The sequence below is a fragment of the Mus caroli genome, unplaced genomic scaffold, assembly GCF_978045245.1.
Source record: "Mus caroli unplaced genomic scaffold, Mus_caroli_1 scaffold_10, whole genome shotgun sequence".
Lineage (NCBI taxonomy): Eukaryota > Metazoa > Chordata > Mammalia > Rodentia > Muridae > Mus > Mus caroli.
Genome location: NW_028227265.1, coordinates 114,775,916 through 114,797,024, shown reverse-complemented (window position 1 = coordinate 114,797,024; position 21,109 = coordinate 114,775,916). Strand labels below are relative to the sequence as shown.

At 40.1% G+C, this 21,109-nt stretch overlaps 1 protein-coding gene across 1 annotated transcript; it reads left to right on the top strand.

Moving 5' to 3' along the window:
- Positions 1-723: 723 nt before the first annotated feature.
- LOC147002518 (cadherin-11-like) lies at positions 724-20,880 on the top strand. The gene is made up of 4 exons (XM_085844148.1): positions 724-942; positions 8,810-9,104; positions 12,664-12,784; positions 14,681-20,880. The coding sequence occupies exons 1-3, from the start codon at positions 838-840 to the stop codon at positions 12,693-12,695; spliced, it is 432 nt and encodes a 143-aa protein (XP_085700274.1). The 5' UTR covers positions 724-837; the 3' UTR covers positions 12,696-12,784; positions 14,681-20,880.
- The last annotated feature ends 229 nt before the right edge of the window (positions 20,881-21,109 follow it).

Here is a 21,109-nt window from a genome sequence, read left to right as displayed (position 1 = left end):
CAGCTGATGGGAACCTCACTGAACACTCAATAAGTTCTGGTTGAATAATTAATTGCTGGTCACCAATTTAGCAGATTGTAGGATGATAACAGTTTAACCTTGAAACTGAGGGATAAATAGATGGACTTAAGAGGCTCCCAGCTTCACTTGTCCCCACTTTCACTTGTTGGGGCAGCATTGTTGGAGAGAGAGCTCTAAACGTTCTCTGTAGGTGACACATGTTCACCTTACCTCTGCTCTGAGTCTCCTTTTCCTGGGCCAGCCTGCCAGTGGCAATGCAATGGTGATTGCTAGATGCTGTGGAAAGTGACAGGCTGAGACTTGTACTAGTGTAAGATAGGAAACCATGGGGATGTGAGCATCCCTTAGAACTGTTAGGGTCAAAGGACATAAGCAACAAGAAGACAAGATACTTTGTTTTATCTCTGTTATTTCCACAGCCCTTGGAAGAGCATCAAGCCATAGAGAGCGTAATGCTTCAAGAAGGAAATTAATGTGCAAATAAATAATTAACGAAATAAAGGGATGAGACCATGAGTAATTTGCAGGATCTGATTTCGGGAGGTTTTCATCCAGTGGGAAATCCAGCCCCTCCCTACTCATTTCCATCAACCTTCTTCTTCAGCCATTAAGGTGAGGTGAACATAGGGGCCCCCAGAGGGCGCGAGGCGGCTGGGTTTCCCGCACGGAGGGCTTTTCCTGTGGCACCGCATTGGGCGGAGCCTATGGGCAGGCGCCCAGCCGCTGGACGCGGTAGAAAGGCGGGCAGAACGCAGACCTGGGGTTGGGGCTGTTGCAGTGTCCTCCGGAGCGGTTTGGGAAGGGCACGGGGCGAAGATGGCGGCGGAGCGGCAGGACCCGTTGAGGGAGTTCGTGGCGGCGAAGGGCAATGAGGAGGACAGGGCTCGTTTCGTCCTGGAGTCGGCTGCCTGGGACCTTCAGGTAGCACCGCGAGACGGGCCGCTTCGGGCGGGCTGGGGAATGCGGAGTGCGGTGTCGCCTCTGCGATCCCTACGCGGCCGAAGCGCACAGTCAGCCCTGCGGGGCTCGGCCCTGCCTGGCCCCCGCCTCTTGGTGTCTGAGTCGCTTGCCACGCGTCGCAGGCCTGGCTTGGAAGTTCATGGACGCGGGCGGGCCCCAGCCTGTTTTTCAGGGCCTCCGTTTTCCGGCGGGCTCGCAGTTTTGGCGAGCCTGTGGGCGCTGCCGCAGTCCGCGTGGAGTGGAGTTGTCGCCTGGGGGCGTGGCTGCCGCGGCGAGTGCCTGCGGGTGGCCGCGTGCAATCCAAGTGCCCCACTTCCAGATGAAGCCCCACCGAGGTCGCGGTTGACATCCAATTCCGCTCCTGCAAGGATGCTGTGTTGGTGGGGGAAACCCTGCAGGGCATCAGCCCACGCCCCACTCGTGCCTAATTGCAGGGAGAAACTACCTGTGGGATTGTGGTGCACATTTGAGATCTCTGCACATTTCGTAGTTAAGTGTAAAATGGGAATTTCTTAGGACTTACTGTCCTGTTCACTGGCGTGTAGTAAATAGTCACCGAGGAATTAATTTAGAAGACAAAGCTCCACCAGGCATGAAATGTTGCACACTTCTGATCCCTAGAACAACGCTCATCTCTTAGTGCTCAGAAACCCAGTAAGTAATGTTAGAAAGAACTGATTGCATAAGTGTCCTTGGCCAACCTACATCTTAGGTAGATGATGATGACTAATATTTCTTGAGTACCTACAACAAGCCAGGCACTGTTCAGCATTACAACATGTCTCATTTACATGTCTCACAGTGCAGCTGAGACTTTGAGGATAACTAACTTGCTGAAGAACTCACTAACTACTAATTAAACAGGTAAAGACTAACCCTATCTTATGGATGAGGAATTGGTCCCTCAAAGTGACACCGCATGTGCTCACTGTGTGAGCTTTCTGATGTAACCATGTCTACTGACTGTAATATTTAAATAGCTTTCCAAACATTAGGGATCTTTATTCCGGTAACTCTTTCAGCACTCTGGAGGCAGAAGATCTCTGAGTTCGAGACCAGCCTGATCTACATAGTTCCAGGAGTAAATAGTCCCTCTTTCAAAAACGTAACAAACAAAAGAGGTCAGATGCTCTTAAAGGCGCTGTGAAGCCTCTGTGCCGAGCGGGAAATACATGAGAGAAAAGCTTCTATCCCAGGAGATCATCCGAACTGAGGCTCTCACCTGTGTGGTAACTTGACTAACAGTGCCAGGACTTGAATGCAGGTTCTCTAAATGTCAGTTTAGTACAACTCCTAAGATGGCACTTGACTTCCCAGAAGCTGGTTATACTACGTGAGGAATACCTTCAGACTGATTGTCCCATGACAGCTCATTTCCTCCTATACAGTTGGTTACCTTTTAGGAGGTGCCTCCTTCATCTCTGTGGGTAAGAGTCGATAGTCTAGGTATTCAATTTCATGAAGGTAAAATCAATTTGTTCTCATGATCCTTTGTACACAATAGCAAGGACTGTAATGAAGAGTTAGTCACCATCTAAAATTTTGGAGAATTTAATGCATTCTACATTATCTTCTGTTGAAATATCCTATTTGAATTTGTTAATCAACAATGTGATCCAAAGGAAAGGACATTGTCATTTCTACCTGAGGAAAATGAAAGGGGAAACCTTTCTTTATTAAGGCACTAATAAATTTAAAACAAGGTACATGATTTTTAATTTGTTGTGCCAGAAACGTGTGTGGAACAATAGATTATTCTTCTACATAAGTCAAAATCACATCAGTAATTCTCAGTAGGATTAACCTAGGATTATAGAAACTGTAATTAAATGAGCCCTCTCTCTGTGACCTAAAAAGGACACTTGACATTACCTTGGAAAGTTCCATCTGTCTAGGGTGGTAGGCTGATGCTTTAGCAAGTACTAGGAGACCTAGGTGAGTTTGCCATATCCAATTGCTTTTCTTTCATCATGACTTCAAAAATATCCCATTCTTTCTGATAAATGGCATTAATTTACTGAAGAAAAAAGAGTGTTTTAAAGGTTGGATTTATTGAAACAACAGTGAGATAATTATGAAGCTTTCTAAAAATAAATTGGTAAGACATCCTTGATAATATACACAGGCATATAAAAGAGGCATTTAAATATGTTCCATGGTTTATTTAGACTGCCCTGAGCCATATGGGGTGGTCCAGACAGAACATTAAGAAAAAGACCTCTGAAATAGCCCACCCACACTCTGGAGAAAACCAGGCTTCTGGTAATTGGAAGCAGCTTGACTCTGCATTCCTCATTCCTCTGGTGGAGCTAAAGTGATGCTTGTGGATCTGGGTGGCTAACACCATGGATTATAATTCTCTGACAGAAGATCTGGTACTGGGTTCTGGTGATTTCAGGCGCTTTCTTCCCTGGTTGTAGTGATCAGTTTGCAAGACTTCATCAAGCCGTTTTTTAGGGATGAAGCCCACCTTCAGACAAGACTTTCTCTCACTATTTAACTATCAGAAAACAGACTGACTAGCTCTGGGAGAACCCTCAGGTACTAGGGAGAATATACAGAGCAGTATCTCTTATTTCTTCCACCTCTGACTCTTTAAAGAGCACTCTTAGGTTGCTTAAGATATATTTCCCTTCATGAATCTGAGGCTTTTGTTTCCATAGATATGACGTGAGTGGAAAACTATATTTAATGCAGGAGACAACAAACCTATGAAAATTATCTTTCACTTCCTGATATTTTCTTTCTCTCTCCATAGAGTAGGGGGTTTGAGGTTCACTTGATCTAGTTTTAAATGTTAGCCATCAGCTCCTATATTTCTGTTTCCCCTTTTCTAATGAAATGAAAACAAACAAACAAAAAACAAAACAAGACAAGACAAAAAAAAAAAAAAAAAACACCCTTAATAGTTGAGCATCTTTACTTTGTCATCTAATTCTGGATTTCTGAAAATTCACAGTGTAACAAAATCTCCCAACCTGAAACAGACATGGTTTCATTTCATCATGGTTTCCTTCCTGCATTCTACCAGGGGAAGAATTTTGGGACTTTCTGTGATTTCACACATTCAAAGTTTTTAAAACATAGATCTTGTTCCCAATCCAGCCCTTCTACTGAGGCTGAGAACATGAGCATCTTTCCCTCCATCTACTCTCCCAGTGTCTCCTTTTGGGTCTGCTGAGTTCAGAAGGCCATCTGAATGTTTTCCCAAATAAAAAGTTCTCTAACTAACTAACTAACTAACAACAGCAGTCTTATTTCACTAGTTCTCTCGCTCAGAGGATTGTTATCACCAGAAAGTCTTTGATGGCACACCCTCCTCTATCAAAAGGTTTATGGTCTTCTGATTATTCTTCCTTGTCTACTGGTGTCTACTTAGCTTGTAAAAGTATGGCTGCTCTCAACTGTGACTTAAGTATGAAATATACACTGAGCCTAAAACAGAACATTAAAACAAAGTAGAGGTAAAATAAGATAGTTTATATACTGGGTAAATGCTGTAATTATCTGATGGGGATATTTCTGTGATAAAATATGTGGTTAAAATCAATGGACTTTTTATAACTTTAAAACGTGTCTTTCTGAATATTTACCGTTCTCCAGATTTCAATGAATTCTATGTTAGTGAGTCCTAATGAAGTTCTATATGAGCAGGCCTACTAGCTGACCTTAGACCATTACCAAGGGTTGAAAACTACAATCCAGGAATGGCTGCCCCAGCACTGACCCACAGACAGACTCTTGTATACAGAGAGGCATTTAATGATATATTTCTGTCCTTTTATTTTAGAGGAGAATTTGGATCCTAAGGAAGAATACTTTGTCTAAGTTGCACAGTTATGTACTAACAGAACTTATACTATAGCATACTCATCTTGCCTTATGGTCTAGAGATCTTTGGCCCAATGGCCTTTGGAAATTCAGAGATGAAAAAAAAAATGGCATTTTATACAATTGCACTAATGATCGTCACAGTGGCAATATTTCACAGTTGGCCAAAAAAAGAACTGCCAATTTATTTCTTTAAGATTACCATAAATTTCTACATTTGCTGTTTGGGTGATGAAAGAAAGTTCCCAGGCTAGCTCATGCACAGGAGGTACACTGTCATCTTATAGGTAGGGTGCTGACAAACAGCTTAGGGCCCATGGTGACAGCAATGGAAGCATAGTCAGTCACCTAGGTCTTCAGAGAAATGAGATCACATGTTCTGCCATTTGCATGGTTTGGGGAGAGAGATGCTAGTTTCTCTTTTGCTTCTAACTAGCTTGGTTGTGGCCTTGATCTTATTGAAATCTGAACAATTGGCTATTACTTTGTAGCTACTCTATGCTTTAGGTGCCTCCTAACCTGACTTTGCAAGGCCTTTCACTAGTTACAAATATTTTCTGTTGTTTTTCATTGAAGTTCTTGGAAAATCTGGTTCCCATGGCCAATCATTTGAATATAGGGACCCCTGGCTGCAATGATCAATGGTTAGTTTATGCTTTACTTGTCAGAACAGCAGGCGAGGTTTCATCAGCCATACCTCAGAGAAGGAGTAGGTAAGGCATTGGAGACTATGGACAAGATTGTTTGCTTGCAAGAGGCCACAAGAATAACCACAGTGTTACAAGTTTATCTGCCAAGCTGATTCTGGTTGTTGGATGCTCTGTGCTTTGTTTGTAGTGTTGTTAGTTCCACTCATTCCTTTACGACTTATACCAAGTCCTATAATTATCTAAGCCTCAAAAACACACTGTGTCCTATGTATCCCCAAGGCCCATCCAGACTTGACCCTGAATGAATGAAGGAGAAAATAAGGATAAAGAACACTTTTTATATATTTACTGTTTGGGCACAGAGGGAGGTTTGACTGTATGCTTTTCAAATTATAAATGATGTCACAGTAAGCTAAGCATCTTGTCATTGCCACTTTGTGCCTGTCTTCCCTCAGGTAGTTTTGTTCAGGAACAAGAAAAGTCAGAAGTGGAATCTAATTTTTCCCACATATTCATATGGAACATTCATTCACAGTTGGTGCTGACATTGCTCACAATGTTGTTTCGGACCCATGTTGATGTATTTTATTCATATCAATGACTAAAATTTAGAATTATTAAGAGTGAGAAAAGCTGTCTCACGAATCGAGTGGAGCATGAATAATAGAAGATATCCTTTGCACTCATTGGATATAACTACCTTATTGCTCAAATATGATTGGGTTATTGTGAGACAGGAGGTCTTTGGAGTCCTATGCCAATGGGACCCACGAGTATCATATTAAATTATGTTGAAAATGCTATGAAATGCTGCATAGCATGCTCTATACTGCTGGCCAGTATTATAAAAACCAGATGACTAGGAAGAGATGGAACTACTATTACCATAGCTGCTACTACTGCTACTACAGCTACTACTACTACTTAAGTTTATGAAATCTATAAGGGATTTAATCAGATGCTTGATAAGCTTTGCATAACTCTCTGGTTATTAAATGTCATTCCTATTTCCAAAACTGTGTGTGGAGGCAAAAAGTGACACCTATCTTTGAGCCCCTGTAAAATTCTATTCAAGTTTAAAATTATCTTCATTTCTGTTTCTTTGCTATGACACACTATAGTATTTGTGTCTGGCATTTGAGAATGGAGCAAAATATATTATGATATTTTGTGTACTGCCCGCTGTATATTCTGTACCCAAGAAAAAGTGAATCCAAACTTAACTCTTGCACCAAATGCAGAACTCTGAGATAGAGAATTATGTTTCAACAATTCTTATAATACTTCCTCTCTCCCTTCTCTGATTTTCACAGACAAGGCATAATTCCTGTGATTTGATTTGAAAGAGGGAAGAGCTCTGTGCTGAATGATGAGATCTGAGCACAGAATAAAATATTCTTGAATTAATTTGTATAATAACTACACTGTAGCTGTCTTCAGACACTCCAGAAGAGGGCGTCAGATCTCATTACAGGTGGCAGTAAACCACCAGGTGGTTGCTGGGAATTTAACTCAGGATGTTCAGAAGAGCAGTCAGTGCTCTTAGCAGCTAAGCCATCTCGCCAGCCCCTGGGACTTAACCTCTAACATTTGATACCATGAAGCACAGGGAAAGAACAAACACCATAATCGTAGGCTGGATAGGAGAGGGGAACACAGGCCATTAAGGAAACAGCGTGAACATTGTGGATATTCTATTAGTTCACTGAAATCCTTCAAGTAACTTCATATTTCCCTCCACGAATGGCCAAACTCTTAAGAATTACATCAGTAATAGTGCATTAAAATGGTGAATTATATTTTCTTACCTTTCAGAAACAAAAGTTTTCCTACTGTCCCTGCCCAAGAAGCCCTGGGATACACAACCAAAATGGTTGTAGATTATGCCTATGTATCCATGTCAGGGCTGAACTTTTTGGTGTTTCACCAAAACTCTACAAATAACTAAACATATTTAGGAAATTTAAATGATAGAACCATTTTAAAAAGCAGTCTATTCAGTTTTTCTTTGTGAACCACGAGCAAACTGTGTAGGGCTTGGTTTTATAATCATGATAGAAAATTTACTGAGAGTAATAAAATGATATTTATGAATTATTAAAGTATTAATATTAAATAAAAATTAGTTACAATCTTTATTGTAAATATATAAAGTAGTTCAAACCATGTAACAATTTCATATAACAACTAAAAGAACATTAATATAAAGGAGGTTAAGGACCTCAGAAATCATGAGGACAGAAAGTGAGTGCACAGGCTTTATTGCTGCAGGAAAATCAATGAAGTCTTTGATGGGTGTGGGCTCTGAAACACAGAGCAGAATTCGGGCAGAGCTGCTGTTCGAATTGGCAGCTAAAAGACCATAGTAGACTCTTGATTCCATCAATACAGATTTAGGGAAAAATTGTCTTGTCTAAACGCTTTCTGGAAAACATGAAAATCCAAGGATATTGGAAGTTCTTTCAAGGGTCTGGGGACAACATGTCTATCACTTTGCTCCACTGTCCACTATGATCATAGGGTCATAGGAGATTCTTCTCCCAAGAAGATAATAGCTCCAGACTCTGGACAGTAGACAGTGGATCTAGAAAAATCTGATTAGTTGAAGGATTTGTAATAACATACGCCTAGACTTGTATTTGTAGTAACAAATATAAGTGTCCTTTGAAGAGGATCTCTACAAAAATTACATTAATATCACATGGTGGATAAGGAAGCCTAGATGTTGATGGAGCTGCAGAAGTCACACTTAGAGGAATCTATAATTTATAATATACAATTTATAGCCCTGATTATGTAAAATTAAGCAAAGAGCTTTTAAGAATCTGTGGAGATAAGTTTGTATATGTATAGGCTTGAATTATTATCTCATAAATGAGTCCTAAGAAACTGGCAAAACGGTGACTCATAGCTGAAGAAGTGATGAAAGGGAATAATCACTGACAGAAATGTGCTGCATAAAATCATGCTTACATCTTTTTGAAATATATACGTGCATTTCTTTCCAAATAACTACTGAAGCATATGTGCATCTCTATATTTTGTATGTATGCATATATACAATAAAGAGAGAGAATAAGAGGGGAAGAACATGAACCTGAGAATTAAACATTTTCAAATCCATCAACCTCATCATTACCTCGGTCATAGCAGTTATCTAAGACTCCATTTCTCTGTTCAGAAAATGATGATGGAAATCACTTCCTCTCATGATATATATGTGACTGTATGTATGTGCACACATGTGTACATAGTGTAACTATCAGTCTATGTGCTTTTATTGTGTTCCTCATGAAATTACAAATCCTGCATTCTTTCTTTCTTTTCTCTTCTTTTTTGTTTTCTAGCTTCATTCTGACATTGACTTCGCTGATGGGAACATTAAATACATTCTCTCAGGTGAAGGAGCGGAAACCATTTTTGTGATTGATGACAAATCAGGGAACATTCATGCCACCAAGACATTGGACCGAGAGGAGAGAGCCCAGTACACACTGATGGCTCAGGCGGTGGTCAGGGACACCAACAGACCACTGGAGCCACCTTCAGAATTCATTGTTAAGGTCCAGGACATTAATGACAACCCTCCAAAGTTTCTGCATGAAATCTATCATGCCAATGTGCCTGAGAGGTCTAATGTGGGTAGGTAAGTAATGGTCACCTATTCTATTTCTTTCTGGTATGTCTGCAGGTTGACAGGCTGGTGCCTGCCCTTCAACCCAGGAAGCAGAGCTTGTGTTGAATCATTATTGCACATTAACAAGGAAAAAATGCTTTGTTAGATTATTAAAAATTAAAATAGTTTTTCTTCCTCGCACAAAATATCATGATTATGGCTTCTGCTCTTTCCACCCCTCCCAGTTACTCCACACATACCCTGCCATCCAGATGCATCCTTTCTTTTTCTGTCTCCGTAGTAAACAATCAGACTTCTAAAAGATAATAAGAAAAGAATATATAAGATTTAAAAAAAGAAAACCCTAACACATTGAACACAAGAAACAAACAGAAAGGAAGGGCCTGCAAGGAAAAGTGCATGAAACAGATATAGAGACTCAGATTTTCAAATGTTTATATTGGACTGGAGGTTGTAAAGTCAACTATTAACTAGGAAGTCTGGAAGGGGAGGAACGAGATTCAGTTTAGCAAATCCTGACTTCTGTTCAGCTGCGTGAAGTGACACCATTTAATATTTGCTCTTCCTCTGTAGAAGAGCAATAACAATTTCCAGTCTTCAAACAGTAATGATTTTACTCATCCAATCACTACGGCATTGATGTTGAATAAGTAACAGCAATGATAATGTTTGCTGCTTGGGGCTTCACAGTAATTGATTGCAAACACACCCCAGTGTGTTTAACTTCCCCATGATTAAACTTTGCAAAGCAGTCATTCCAGTTGGTCTTGGATAAATGAGAAACTGAAGCAGAAACAGATGAACTAATTAGTCCAGGGTGACTTGTGTAACTAAAGTCACCCAAAATGCATATAAGGCTGCCATCAACTGATTTTTATGTCAAAGCTGATATGCTTGAAGACATACTGCTTTGCTTGAAGATGGAACTCTAACATCTGCCTCTTGGTATTATTTCTGCTTGAATTTCTAGAATGTGGTCTTTTGAGTGAATCTGATCCATTGGCCCCAAGTGAATCTAAAAGCCATAAGGGATAGATTGTTCATTTTACCAGTGAGAGAAAAACCAAGCACTGATTATAAAGATTAGCTTACTCAAGACAGTCAGCTGTGACTTTAGGGCTCTGAGAGACTTCCAGTCTGTGTGTGGAGCCTCCTGTGACAGAACTGCCATTGCCCTAAGATGACTACTAAGATCTTCTTCTCTTTTTTTTAGATTTATTTTTATTAGATGTTTTCTTCTAGTTTCCTCTCCAAAAGTCCCCTATACCCTCCTCCTTCTCTATCATCTCTATCTCTATTTATTTATCTATATGCATATATATATATATGTATACACACACACACATATGCATATGTGACTACAACTCTCCCTGCTCCCCAGTTCTCCTACTCCCACTTCCTGGTCCTGGCATTCCCCTATACTGGGGCCTAGAATATTTGCAAGATCAAGGACCTCTCCTCCTACTGATGGCCGACTAGGCCATCTTCTGATACATATGCAGCTAGAGACACGAGCTCTGGGGGGTACTGGTTAGTTCATATTGTTGTTTCTCCTATAGGGCTGCAGACCCCTTCAGCTTCTTGGGTACTTTCTCTAGCTCCTTCATTGGGGACCCTGTGTTCCATCCAATAGATGACTGTGAGCATCCACTTCTGTATTTATCAGGCACTGGCATAGCCTCACAGGAGACTGCTATATCAGGGTCCTGTCAGCAAAATCTTGTTGCAATAGTTTAGAACACCCAAGATACAATTTGCAGAACTCATGAAACTCAAGAAGAAGGAAGACCAAAGTGTGGATACTTTGTTCCTTCTTAGAAAGGGGAACAAAATACCCATGGAAGGAGTTACAGAGACAAAGTCTAGAACTGAGACTGAAGGAAGGACCATTCAGAGACTGCTCCATCCGGGGATCCATCCCATAAGATCTTTTTTTTTTTTTTCCTGAGAAAAAGCCAGGCTGAGTCATTGTCTCCTTCCTTCCTTTAACTTTTCTAGTCTGGTCCCTGGACTGCTCTATCCTCAGATGTGAATTCTAATGAGAAGAAAGGATGGAAGAAGCAGATGTACTACTCATCCAAACTGATAACCCAGGTGGACTTTTGCTCCTTACAGGACACTTTGGAGCCTACAGCAGTGCTCAGACTTTCTACTCTATCATATGAATTTATTGTCTTTATCATCAGAAAGCTGTGTGAACCAGGGCTCCTTTGTATCCCTTCCTAATTTATCATTTCGTCAACTATGAAATCAAGATAATAGTTACTAATGAGTTCTGGGTATATAGGTCAAATATTTGATAACTCCTTCAATATTAGAATTTTTCAGTTTTAGAATTTTTAAAAATTCTTTAAAAAAATAGAATTCCATTAAATTATAAAGATTTATAACTTTCTTAGCATTCCATGAAGTCTTTCTCTGGTATAATACCCACTTTCTAGAATAATCCCTACTTTGTAAGAAGACGTTCACAAAAGACAGTGGGTATAGAAAATTGATTTTGAAAAAGAACATTGTCTTGCGTTTCTCATAGAAGTCACCGAAACCCCTCGGAAGTAAAGGATAGCTACCTGTAAGTTGTGTAAACAGGTTGTGTACCCTGCCAGGAGGACCTCCCTCCCACCATTCTGCTGAAATGTCAAAGGGCTTGATTCTTGCTAGATGTCCCTGCAAGATAGATTCCCAGCTGTGACAATAAACAACATGAAAAAGGGATTTTAAGATCTCATATTTCTCATCCCAAATCTTCCCTCAGACAGTGCCTGACAGAGACATCCTGGATAATTGCCTCTTCCCTCCTTCCCTCTCTGTGTTGAAGCTCAACATGGCATGTCTCAGATGCTTATGGTGACAATAGAGCTTATAAAGAAAAAAAAGGTCATCCCATTCTTTTATCCCCTGATTTTCATGTCTTCTGACATAGGAATGTCTTAGATCCCATTGATCCCTCACTGACCGGTCTGTGACGTGGATACCAGACACTACAGAGAGAGAAACATGTAATTTTCATGACATTGGGGAACAGCATTCTATAGAATATTTATAGCCACAAATTAATTAAAATTTAGTATCAGAAGTAATTTTCTTGCATGCAAAGCAACAATGAAATGATATGTTCATTGTCACAGATGGGAAAGTGCCCTCTATCCTTTCATGAAAAGCAATTCTTCATTAATTATCATTTATTGCACTCTCCGGAGAGATTTTTATTTGATTATGTGATATAGTAAACATTGAATTCACATGGTTCTGAGTATTTGACAAGAATGTTGATATTATGTTAAATAGCAAACCAACCAGGAAGAACTGTGAAAGTAGAAAGTTTCGTTTTAAACCTTAGTTTGACCTTGCTGATAAAAAAGAAACAGTAGAAGGAAACTACAGAGGGAAGAATGGCAGGGAGAGGAGTGGTCTGCACTTGAACTATAGGACAATGAGATCATGTAGAGTCATTGTGAGCTTCATTACAGGTCTTCATTTTAAATGAAATTCTGTAAACAACAATGAAATTTGAAAAGTTTATTGGATGTTGCTAATTGCGCCCCCTGACCCCCCTTTATTTAGGAACATCAGTTATTCCAAGTGACAGCCTCTGATCCAGATGATCCCACCTATGGAAAAAGTGCCAAGTTAGTGTATAGCATCCTTGAAGGACAACCCTACTTCTAGGTGGAGGACCAAACAGGTATGGTCGATTACATCATCTTTGTAAGTCATGACTTATTTTAAACAAGGAGTCTATGCCTTGTCATTTAACTGCTTTGGCTCTAAAATTCCATAAATTAAAATGGAACTAAAGGGCCACTTGGCAGTTAGTACGAGATGGCCTATGTATGTTCTGTGTATATGGATGAATGGAATAATACACATTTATTGGAGTATCAGATGATAATTACAAATATTTAAAATTAAATTTATGTATTGGAAATGCCTTGAATTGTGGATCTGTATTAAAAGGGTCGAAGGTTGTTACAAAGTAGTGTTAGCTTTTAAAACATCCTTGGAAGACCACTGGATAAACTAAGAAGTGTCAGGAGTAACTGTAAATGTTCACCCTCCTAGAAGATCCAGCACATTCCCAATCTCCTGCTGTGAACATAGGTTCCCAAAGGATGCTGTAAAATAAAGAGCAGACCAGTAAGTCAGTGAGTCAGAAACTAAAACAGTGTTTCACTTCATTTATACTCATTTGATTGTCAACAAGAGTGAACACTACAGTCTATAACATTGCACTTCCGCAGTATTACACTTTTCCTGTCCACATAATACATTCTGTACTTTTGAAAGGTTTTCATACAATTTGCAACTTTTACATGAATTCCTAATTTAATATTTTTTATATGCTTTCTTAACTCTCACCTACTTACATGTTAATTCATTTTTCATTTCCTTGCTTCAAACAACAACTTGTGGAGTTATTATCTATGGTTTCCTGGAGATCTTTGCTTTTAGTCTTTGGGTAAACTAAGGATAAATGTGGGATTTCATCTAGACTACTTAAAATAGTAAAAACTCTAGTCTTCTTTCTCTCAGGGAACCAAGGCTGGTGACTAACAATTGGAACCCATGAAACTAACCAATAAGGAAAATGATGTCTCATAAATCCTAGGGTGTTGCAAAGAAACATCTCAACACTGGTCTCAGTGAGGTGTAACATAGCCCAGCACTTCTTCCTTGCTCTTTGTATTTACACTACAAATGTTACTTTAGTCAGTGAGTGTAAAAGCTTCCATACGATCCCTAGAGATGTAAGTAAGCATATTTTTATGAACATCATGTTTCAATATACAGAGGTCATGAATAATTCAATCCTAAATTTATTTCAGTAACTGTTTTTCAGTTACATGTGATTGTCCACTCAGTCTTTGCACAAGTTTTGTTCATCTTTTTAACTCCTCTGTTCACTCACTCAAAAAATTAATAGTAGCTATTTAATGTGTTCAAAAAAGTTTATGCCTCCTCTGTAAACCTAATATGAGATGAAGAGATGTTTCTTTTCTTGTTTTAAAAAAAAGATTTATAATGTTTTTATTTATATGAGTACACTGCAGCTATCTTCAGACACACACTAGACGAGTGCATCGGATCCCACTACAGATGATTGTGAGCCACCATGTGGTTGCTGGGAATTGAACTCAGGACCTCTGGCAGAGCAGTCCGTGTTCCTAACTGCTGAGCCATCTCTCTAACCGCATAGTGATGTTTCTACTAGTTTTATATAGGACTTGATTTCTGAAGCCTTTTGCCAGAAGTCCCCAAGTATAGATTCAGATATGACTTATCACACAATAGGCTCTTGTCATTCCAGTCTTCAGGATTCTTGTGTCTGATAGGGAAGACATTGTTACTTGCATGCAGAGTGAAAAAAAAACTAATTAATATGTTGTAAGTAATTTTTATTATTTGCTTGATGATACATAGGTGTTATCTTGGACACTTTCTGTTATGTTTGCCATGTTAAAATGACTTTTCTTTGAGCAGGCTATATTTTATGTATCTTAAGCTTCCCAGGATGTAACATTTTTTTTTAAATCTTGTCATAAATGAATATTTGTGATTTTTTTTAATTTTCGTTTGATAGGTTTCATCAGGACTGCCCTTCCCAATATGGACAGAGAAACCAAGGAGGAGTACCACGTGGTGATCCAGGCCAAGGACATGGATGGACACATGGGTGGACTCTCAGGGACAACCAAAGTGACGATCACTCTGACTGATGTCAACGACAACCCAGCAAAGTTTCCACAGACTAAGGAGTCAGAGCTGGTCATTGCTAATGACCACTGCTCAGCGAGAGCCTCATCTTTTCATTCACTCCTAATTTACCCAGCTTTCAAAAGGAAGAGTCTAGAAATCCAAGAATCATTTTCATGATTCCTGCAAAAAACTAGAACAAGATAGCAAAGACTTAAAAACACACAGAGGAGAGTTAAACAGTATAGACATCATGAGAGGGAAGGAAGTCATTAAAAACTGTGTAACTCTAGAGACCAGAATATCTGAGTCTTGAGGTATTTTAATTCTTAGGTATTAATCGTAAAAGGCAGTCATCAATTAACGTTCTCCTGTCTCAGTGTTCTTCACTGATGCTAACAGAATCGTGATCTGATGCTTACCTTCCATAAAAAACTCCCCCACATCTTCATGATTGCAAGTAACAATCACTTATTTGTTTCTTGACTTTAATTTGTACAGAGCATAGGAGAAATAGCTACTCTGTTGTCACTCCAGCATCAGCTGGGCACAGTTCTCCTGTGGCAGAAAAACCCACTTCTAAGGTCCCTTATAAGAATGGCAAATTGAGATTGGCTTGTGCTTCCTCTCCACGTGGGCCTTTCTGTGGCTGAGTTCTGATCATGAGAACTCCGTGACCACAGGAACCAACTACTTTGCATTTTTTGAGCTGATACCAGAAGCCATGAGACTTCTTTCCCTGTAGCCTTAAGGCTGCCAGCATAGCAGTAAAGCTCAGCCAGACCTCACAGTTCTATGAGAGGACCATAATGAAACATTGGAGGGGCCTGTGGGATAAGAGCTATACTTGCATACTTTTAGAAGATGACACCCTAGCATTTAACCTAAATATAATCTTTGTTCAGATGAATCCAGCTAGTGCTAATTTTTATATCATCTAAAAATAGGCAATAATTGTTCAGCCATTGTTATTTTGAATACTGTACAATATTTATGAAGTTACTGAGGGAAAATAAAGTTATTTGGCAGTTGAGGGTATATAATTCTTTTACAGAAATCCATGGTTAGGTTCTTAGCAACAATATTATTGGCTCTGAACAGCTGAAATTCAGGGCCAGTAAGACCTGTAGCCTTCTTTTGGTCTCGGTTGTATCTGCATTCCTAGTCACAGAGCCACATAGACACAGGCATATGCATACCTAAAAGTAAGATACATCATTAAAATGTTTAGGTTTACTATTTTCATTAGGTGTTTATGAGTGTGTCTATATGTGGATGTTTCCTATCTGTAGATACCCACAGAGGCCAGAACTGTCAGATTTCCCTGCAGCTGTAATTATGTGTGAATGTAAGCTGACTTGGGTGGGAATTACCAAACTCTGGCCAGTAGGAAGAGAAATATACGGTCTTATTTCTGAGCCATCACTCTAGCACCTAACAAAACAGCTCTTTGGAGACAATGGTATTGAAATATTGAAATTAGTGACACCTGCTAATTTTAATATCTGATCACTAATGTTATAAATATCTAAAAAGAGCCTATGTTTTACAGATATAATTGGCTCCTAGGGAAAGGACATTGAGGGGACTAAAGAATTTCTGGAATCATATTTTAATGTGTATGTGCAAAGGGGAGTACAGTGTTATAACACAATAATAATGACTCTGAGCTTTCCAGTAATGACAAAACACCCATGGCTCCAGTTACAGAGAACTTGACACACTTTCTGGTCTCTGCAGACACCCACATACACATGGTGTACACTCAAAGACAGACAGACAGACAGACAGACAGACACACACACACACTATAAAAAATAATAAACCCAAAGGAAGTCAGTTACGTATACCAATTAAGGAGGCACTATGGTTATTCGAAGTTACCCAAGATGACAGTCTACCAAATGAAGATATCATGGTAGAGGATCATGAGACATATTATTTCTTGAGGACCCCAAAAGAGATGGGTATTCGTTGCTATTCGTTCTCAAATGGAAAGGTATGCATATTTGATAATATTGAGGCACATACAACATAGTCAAAGCTGCCTAATCCATTTGCACAATGTACAATTGTTCCATATGCCAGAAAGGTAGGCAGACAGACTCATTCATGGATGTCCACTATTGCCCTTTTTTATAGAGAGTGGTATAGAAATTTTATATTTCAGTTTTAGTATTTCACAGTCATGGGCTTGAATGAGATTTGGAGAAAATTACATTGCAACAGATCTTCTGAACATTGTTATACATTGTACATTTCTACAGAAAGTCACACTCACTGTGCCTTGACTGTGAATACAATACAAGATTAGGTAGAAAATGAGTACAGTATAATCACGAAAAGAATGCAGCACTGCAGCATATAATAGCTACAGTAGAGGAAAGGAAGAGTCTAGGGGAGTCACCTAATGCCAGTGGGCTGAGCACTGCAGGAGAGGGTTCAGCCCATGCATAGTGTGTCTTAGACAGATTGCTTTTCAAACGTGTCAAATGATGGTGCTACAGCTCATTCCTCTACTGAAAACTGTCCAGTGCTTTCCCTAAATGGAACTCAACCTCTTGTCCTTTTTCAGCCATGCCTGTTTGCATGCCTTCTTGCTATCCTGTACATTTTCAGAATCTTCAGAATTTGTAGCCTCACCTGAGGCTTTCTGACATTTGTTGTTCCTTGTACTGTGACACTTATTGCCCACATATTCATACACTTGTCTTGCTCATTTCCTTCACTGAAGTTCAGATTTCCTCCAACGAAAGTTTTCTGTCTCTACCTTGTCCAAAATAAATCCAGATTTCCTTCTCATGTACACATACTTAACCATGATAGGAGTCCACTCACATACATTGTCGTAGAAGAACATATCATCCTCCATCTTCACACTAACTCATATAGAGCATAGTCACATACATAACTGCACACTCATTTGTGTAGTTTAAATGCTTACACACACACACACACACACACACAAACCCCACTTCCCTTTATCCCTTACCATACAATACTACTTAACCTATAACATCATAGTGTATCTAGATATGTTTTGTTTTCTCTATTTTTTAATGTCATGTTGAGAATTATAACTCTTCCTCTACTTAGCTTCAGAGCTAAAAGAGTGTATAGCATCATTTGCATTCATAAGAAATAAATACTATAAACATAAATATAAATATGCATGCGTGGCACCATTCTTCATTTCTGAAAAATATAAATATAAATGGAGTTGACTGTCTAAAAGCTTCCAGAGCATTCCATGCTTAACCTAGTGCAAAGGATGAAGAGTAAGATGAGAGAGAAATGTCTCTTTGCTCAAGAAAGATTCTTGAAAGATTTGTATTTGTCTCTAAAATATACATGAAGTGATGAACCTGTTTAAGCAGAGGGTAAATGTACTCTTCTGTGGCTGCTTCTCTTTGAGCAATTAGTTCAAGGAATCCTTGGCATTACTTTGTGGGACACCCTGAAAAGGAAGCCTCAGGTGTTCCAGCATGTGGACTCTTCCATAGGACCTTGTCACTGTTTTCCTTTCTCTCATGTAGCAGTTGACTTCATCATCTTACCAGGACCCCAATAGTGTTTTGTCATCCTGTAAGGAACACATTCCTCCTGCACGCTGGCCATCTGGGATCCTCTTCCCATCCATCCACTTCACTTCTGCATCTACCAATAGAAAGTTCAATTTTAAACCCTTTGAGAAATTTACTGGGATTCAATGAAATCTAAAGTCTTACAGCTGCCAAATAAAAAGGGAAATAAAAGTAGATGTCTTCTTCTTCCAGGCGTGTACCAGATGTCTGTTTCAGAAGTAGCTGACCCCAGGGGAGGAAGTAGGAAGGGTGAAGGCTGAAGACCCAGACATTGGAAAAAATGGCTTAGTCACATATAATATCATTGATGGAGTCGGCATAGAACTGTTTGAAATCACAACAGACTATGAAACACAGGACGGTGTGGTGAAGCTGAAAAAGGTAGGTTAGAGAAATCAGCCATGTCAGTCATAAGGTCTGTGTTGCCCAGGCAACCTAAGGAAGACAGTGGACTACTGGCTAAGAAATGTGTCTATGAAAGACAGAGAGAGGACTTTATCAATTTGTGGCTAAGGCCTGAACTCTGAGGATATAAGAGAAATCTTTTTCATACTGATGTTGCAGAAAGTGCTGTCCAAAGAGCAGATTATACCTTTCTCAAGTTTCTAGCTTGTTCTTCTGTATTTTGTCAAAATGATCTGGTGGGAGAAACAACAAATTCATGAACCTGAGTTTGAGAAAACCAACTTTGATTTCAATGAGGTCTGTCAGACTAAGTCAGGTAATACAGAATATACAGTGGTCTTATTTCAAACATTTCTAGTTCACAGCACTGTGGGATGTTTTGTAAAATTTTAACTAGTCTCTGTTTTACTCTTTTTTCAAATCTGAACTTGAAGTAACAATAAACATTCTACTTCCTTATTAATTTAAACTCTCTTCAGAAATGAAACATATCCCTGCATGAATTAATTATACAGAAGAGTATATTGTTCGTATATTGTTTCCTTTTGTTTAGTTTTAAATAAGTCAATCTCATATTCACTGTATAATGACTGTGGAGCAGAAATAACCTACCTCTCATTCATTTTTTTAACATGACAAAGTCATGAAATAGATAGATAGTTCCAATGATCAATAATTCTTCAACTTAATTTTGTCATTGAGACTCTGACCACCTCAGTCACAGTCACATAGATGCAGGTGGATTTCAAATATAGATGCTATTGGAAGTGATGTCTCTCTTAAGACATTTTGGAAGCAACTGAGCCAGAAAGTCAGATAATCCTCCCTTTGAAGTGAAGAAACAATTACAGTACATTCTAAAGCTCTTCCCTTCTGATTTACCACTTGAGAAATCAACACCTCTCCATCATCCCAGAGTATGGAGTGTTAAGTGTGAATTGGTTGAGGGGGTTACCTTGGTTTTCATCAGGCATTCCTTTTCTGTAGCTCTAGTTCCAGAGAATCTAATGCCATCTCTGGCTCCCTCCTGCACTGCATGCCCATAGTTGCACAGATAGATGGATAGAGAGGTAAAATACCCATATGCATACAATAAAAATAAATATATATATTTTAAAATGAGCATGGTCCTCAATCCTCGGGATCACTAGGGTGGGGAGAGGAGTTGGAAATACAGATCCTTTGCCCTCACCTGAAGTGTGTGGAGACGGAATGGCTGGAGATGAACTTCCAATATCTACATTCTGGCAGCCCCTTAGGCTTGTGGCTGAGCGCTCACATTGAGGAGCGCACATGCACATGCGCACCAGGAATTAGACTCTGCCTGAGGTTTGAGAGCTTGCTGATGGCGCAATGCCAATTCTGAAACAGGCCTTCCTCACTCAGGGAAGCTTCTTACCCACCAGGCATTCCTGCCCTTCGGCCGTGTGTCAGTGGAACTCTTCCGGGTCACAGTAATTCTCTGCTGATAAAAGTTTCCCACCGTGTGGGTATTCAACTTTAGGGCAGGAAGGGGATGCCTTTGGCTTCATCAGTAATGGTGCTGGGCATAAAGGCATGGGAGCTCCACCTTCTGGGGTCTGCCCATGCTTTTCCAGTTCTTGCATTCAGATCTTATTCTTGTTTGCAGAGCTCCCTTGATCTTCTCTCTGACCCCGCCGCCTCCTCTGTACCAGCTTTAGGATTCACTAGCTCACCCCCTGCTTGTCTACTTCTCCTAGTCAGGTGAGTCTCACTGATGTGCTTGGCCTGCTGTGGAGCACAGGTGGAGTTCTCCCTCAGTGAGGTCTTGGAGTTGTGCAAGCGTGGGAATCAGGGGTGGGACACTGAGTGAGGATCTTCAGGGTCGCCAGGAGTGAGTCCCTTGCCCCACTCTGCCTATACACTCAGGAGTGGGGCTCCCAGCATTCCTTCCAGCCCCTCCCAGCCAACTGCTGCCTTGCCTGGGAACCAAGTGATCAGCTGTATCTTGTATGGCCATCATTACCACTAGCTTCTCTTTCTGCCTTGGTCTATCCTCCCCCTCTCAGTCACCCTCCCCCTCCCCTCCCCTCTCCCTCCCTCTCTCCCTTTCCTCTCCTTTCTTTTTCATCCCTTCCTTCCATCTTCCCTCCCCCTCCCCCTCCCCCTCCTCCTCCTCCTCCTCCTCTCCCCCCAAATAGCCCAGCAGTCTGGGCAAAAACTCATGATCTTACTGCTTCAGACTCTCAGGTTTTACACTAGTCATGCCTGGCTCTTGATGACCTTTAGTTTTTCTTGTTTTTGCCAGTGTGAGCTGACTTCTTGATACTCCTGCCTGAGCTTAGTGTCACTGAAGAACAGGGAGC

What these genes read in the sequence shown, in the direction of transcription:
- LOC147002518 (XM_085844148.1), top strand. Translation starts at nt 838, where the DNA reads ATGGCGGCGGAGCGGCAGGACCCGTTGAGGGAGTTCGTGGCGGCGAAG. An exon ending in CGGCTGCCTGGGACCTTCAG is followed by an intron (nt 943 to 8,809) that starts GTAGCACCGCGA and finishes TTTGTTTTCTAG; the next exon opens with CTTCATTCTGACATTGACTT. An exon ending in GCCTGAGAGGTCTAATGTGG is followed by an intron (nt 9,105 to 12,663) that starts GTAGGTAAGTAA and finishes CCCTTTATTTAG; the next exon opens with GAACATCAGTTATTCCAAGT.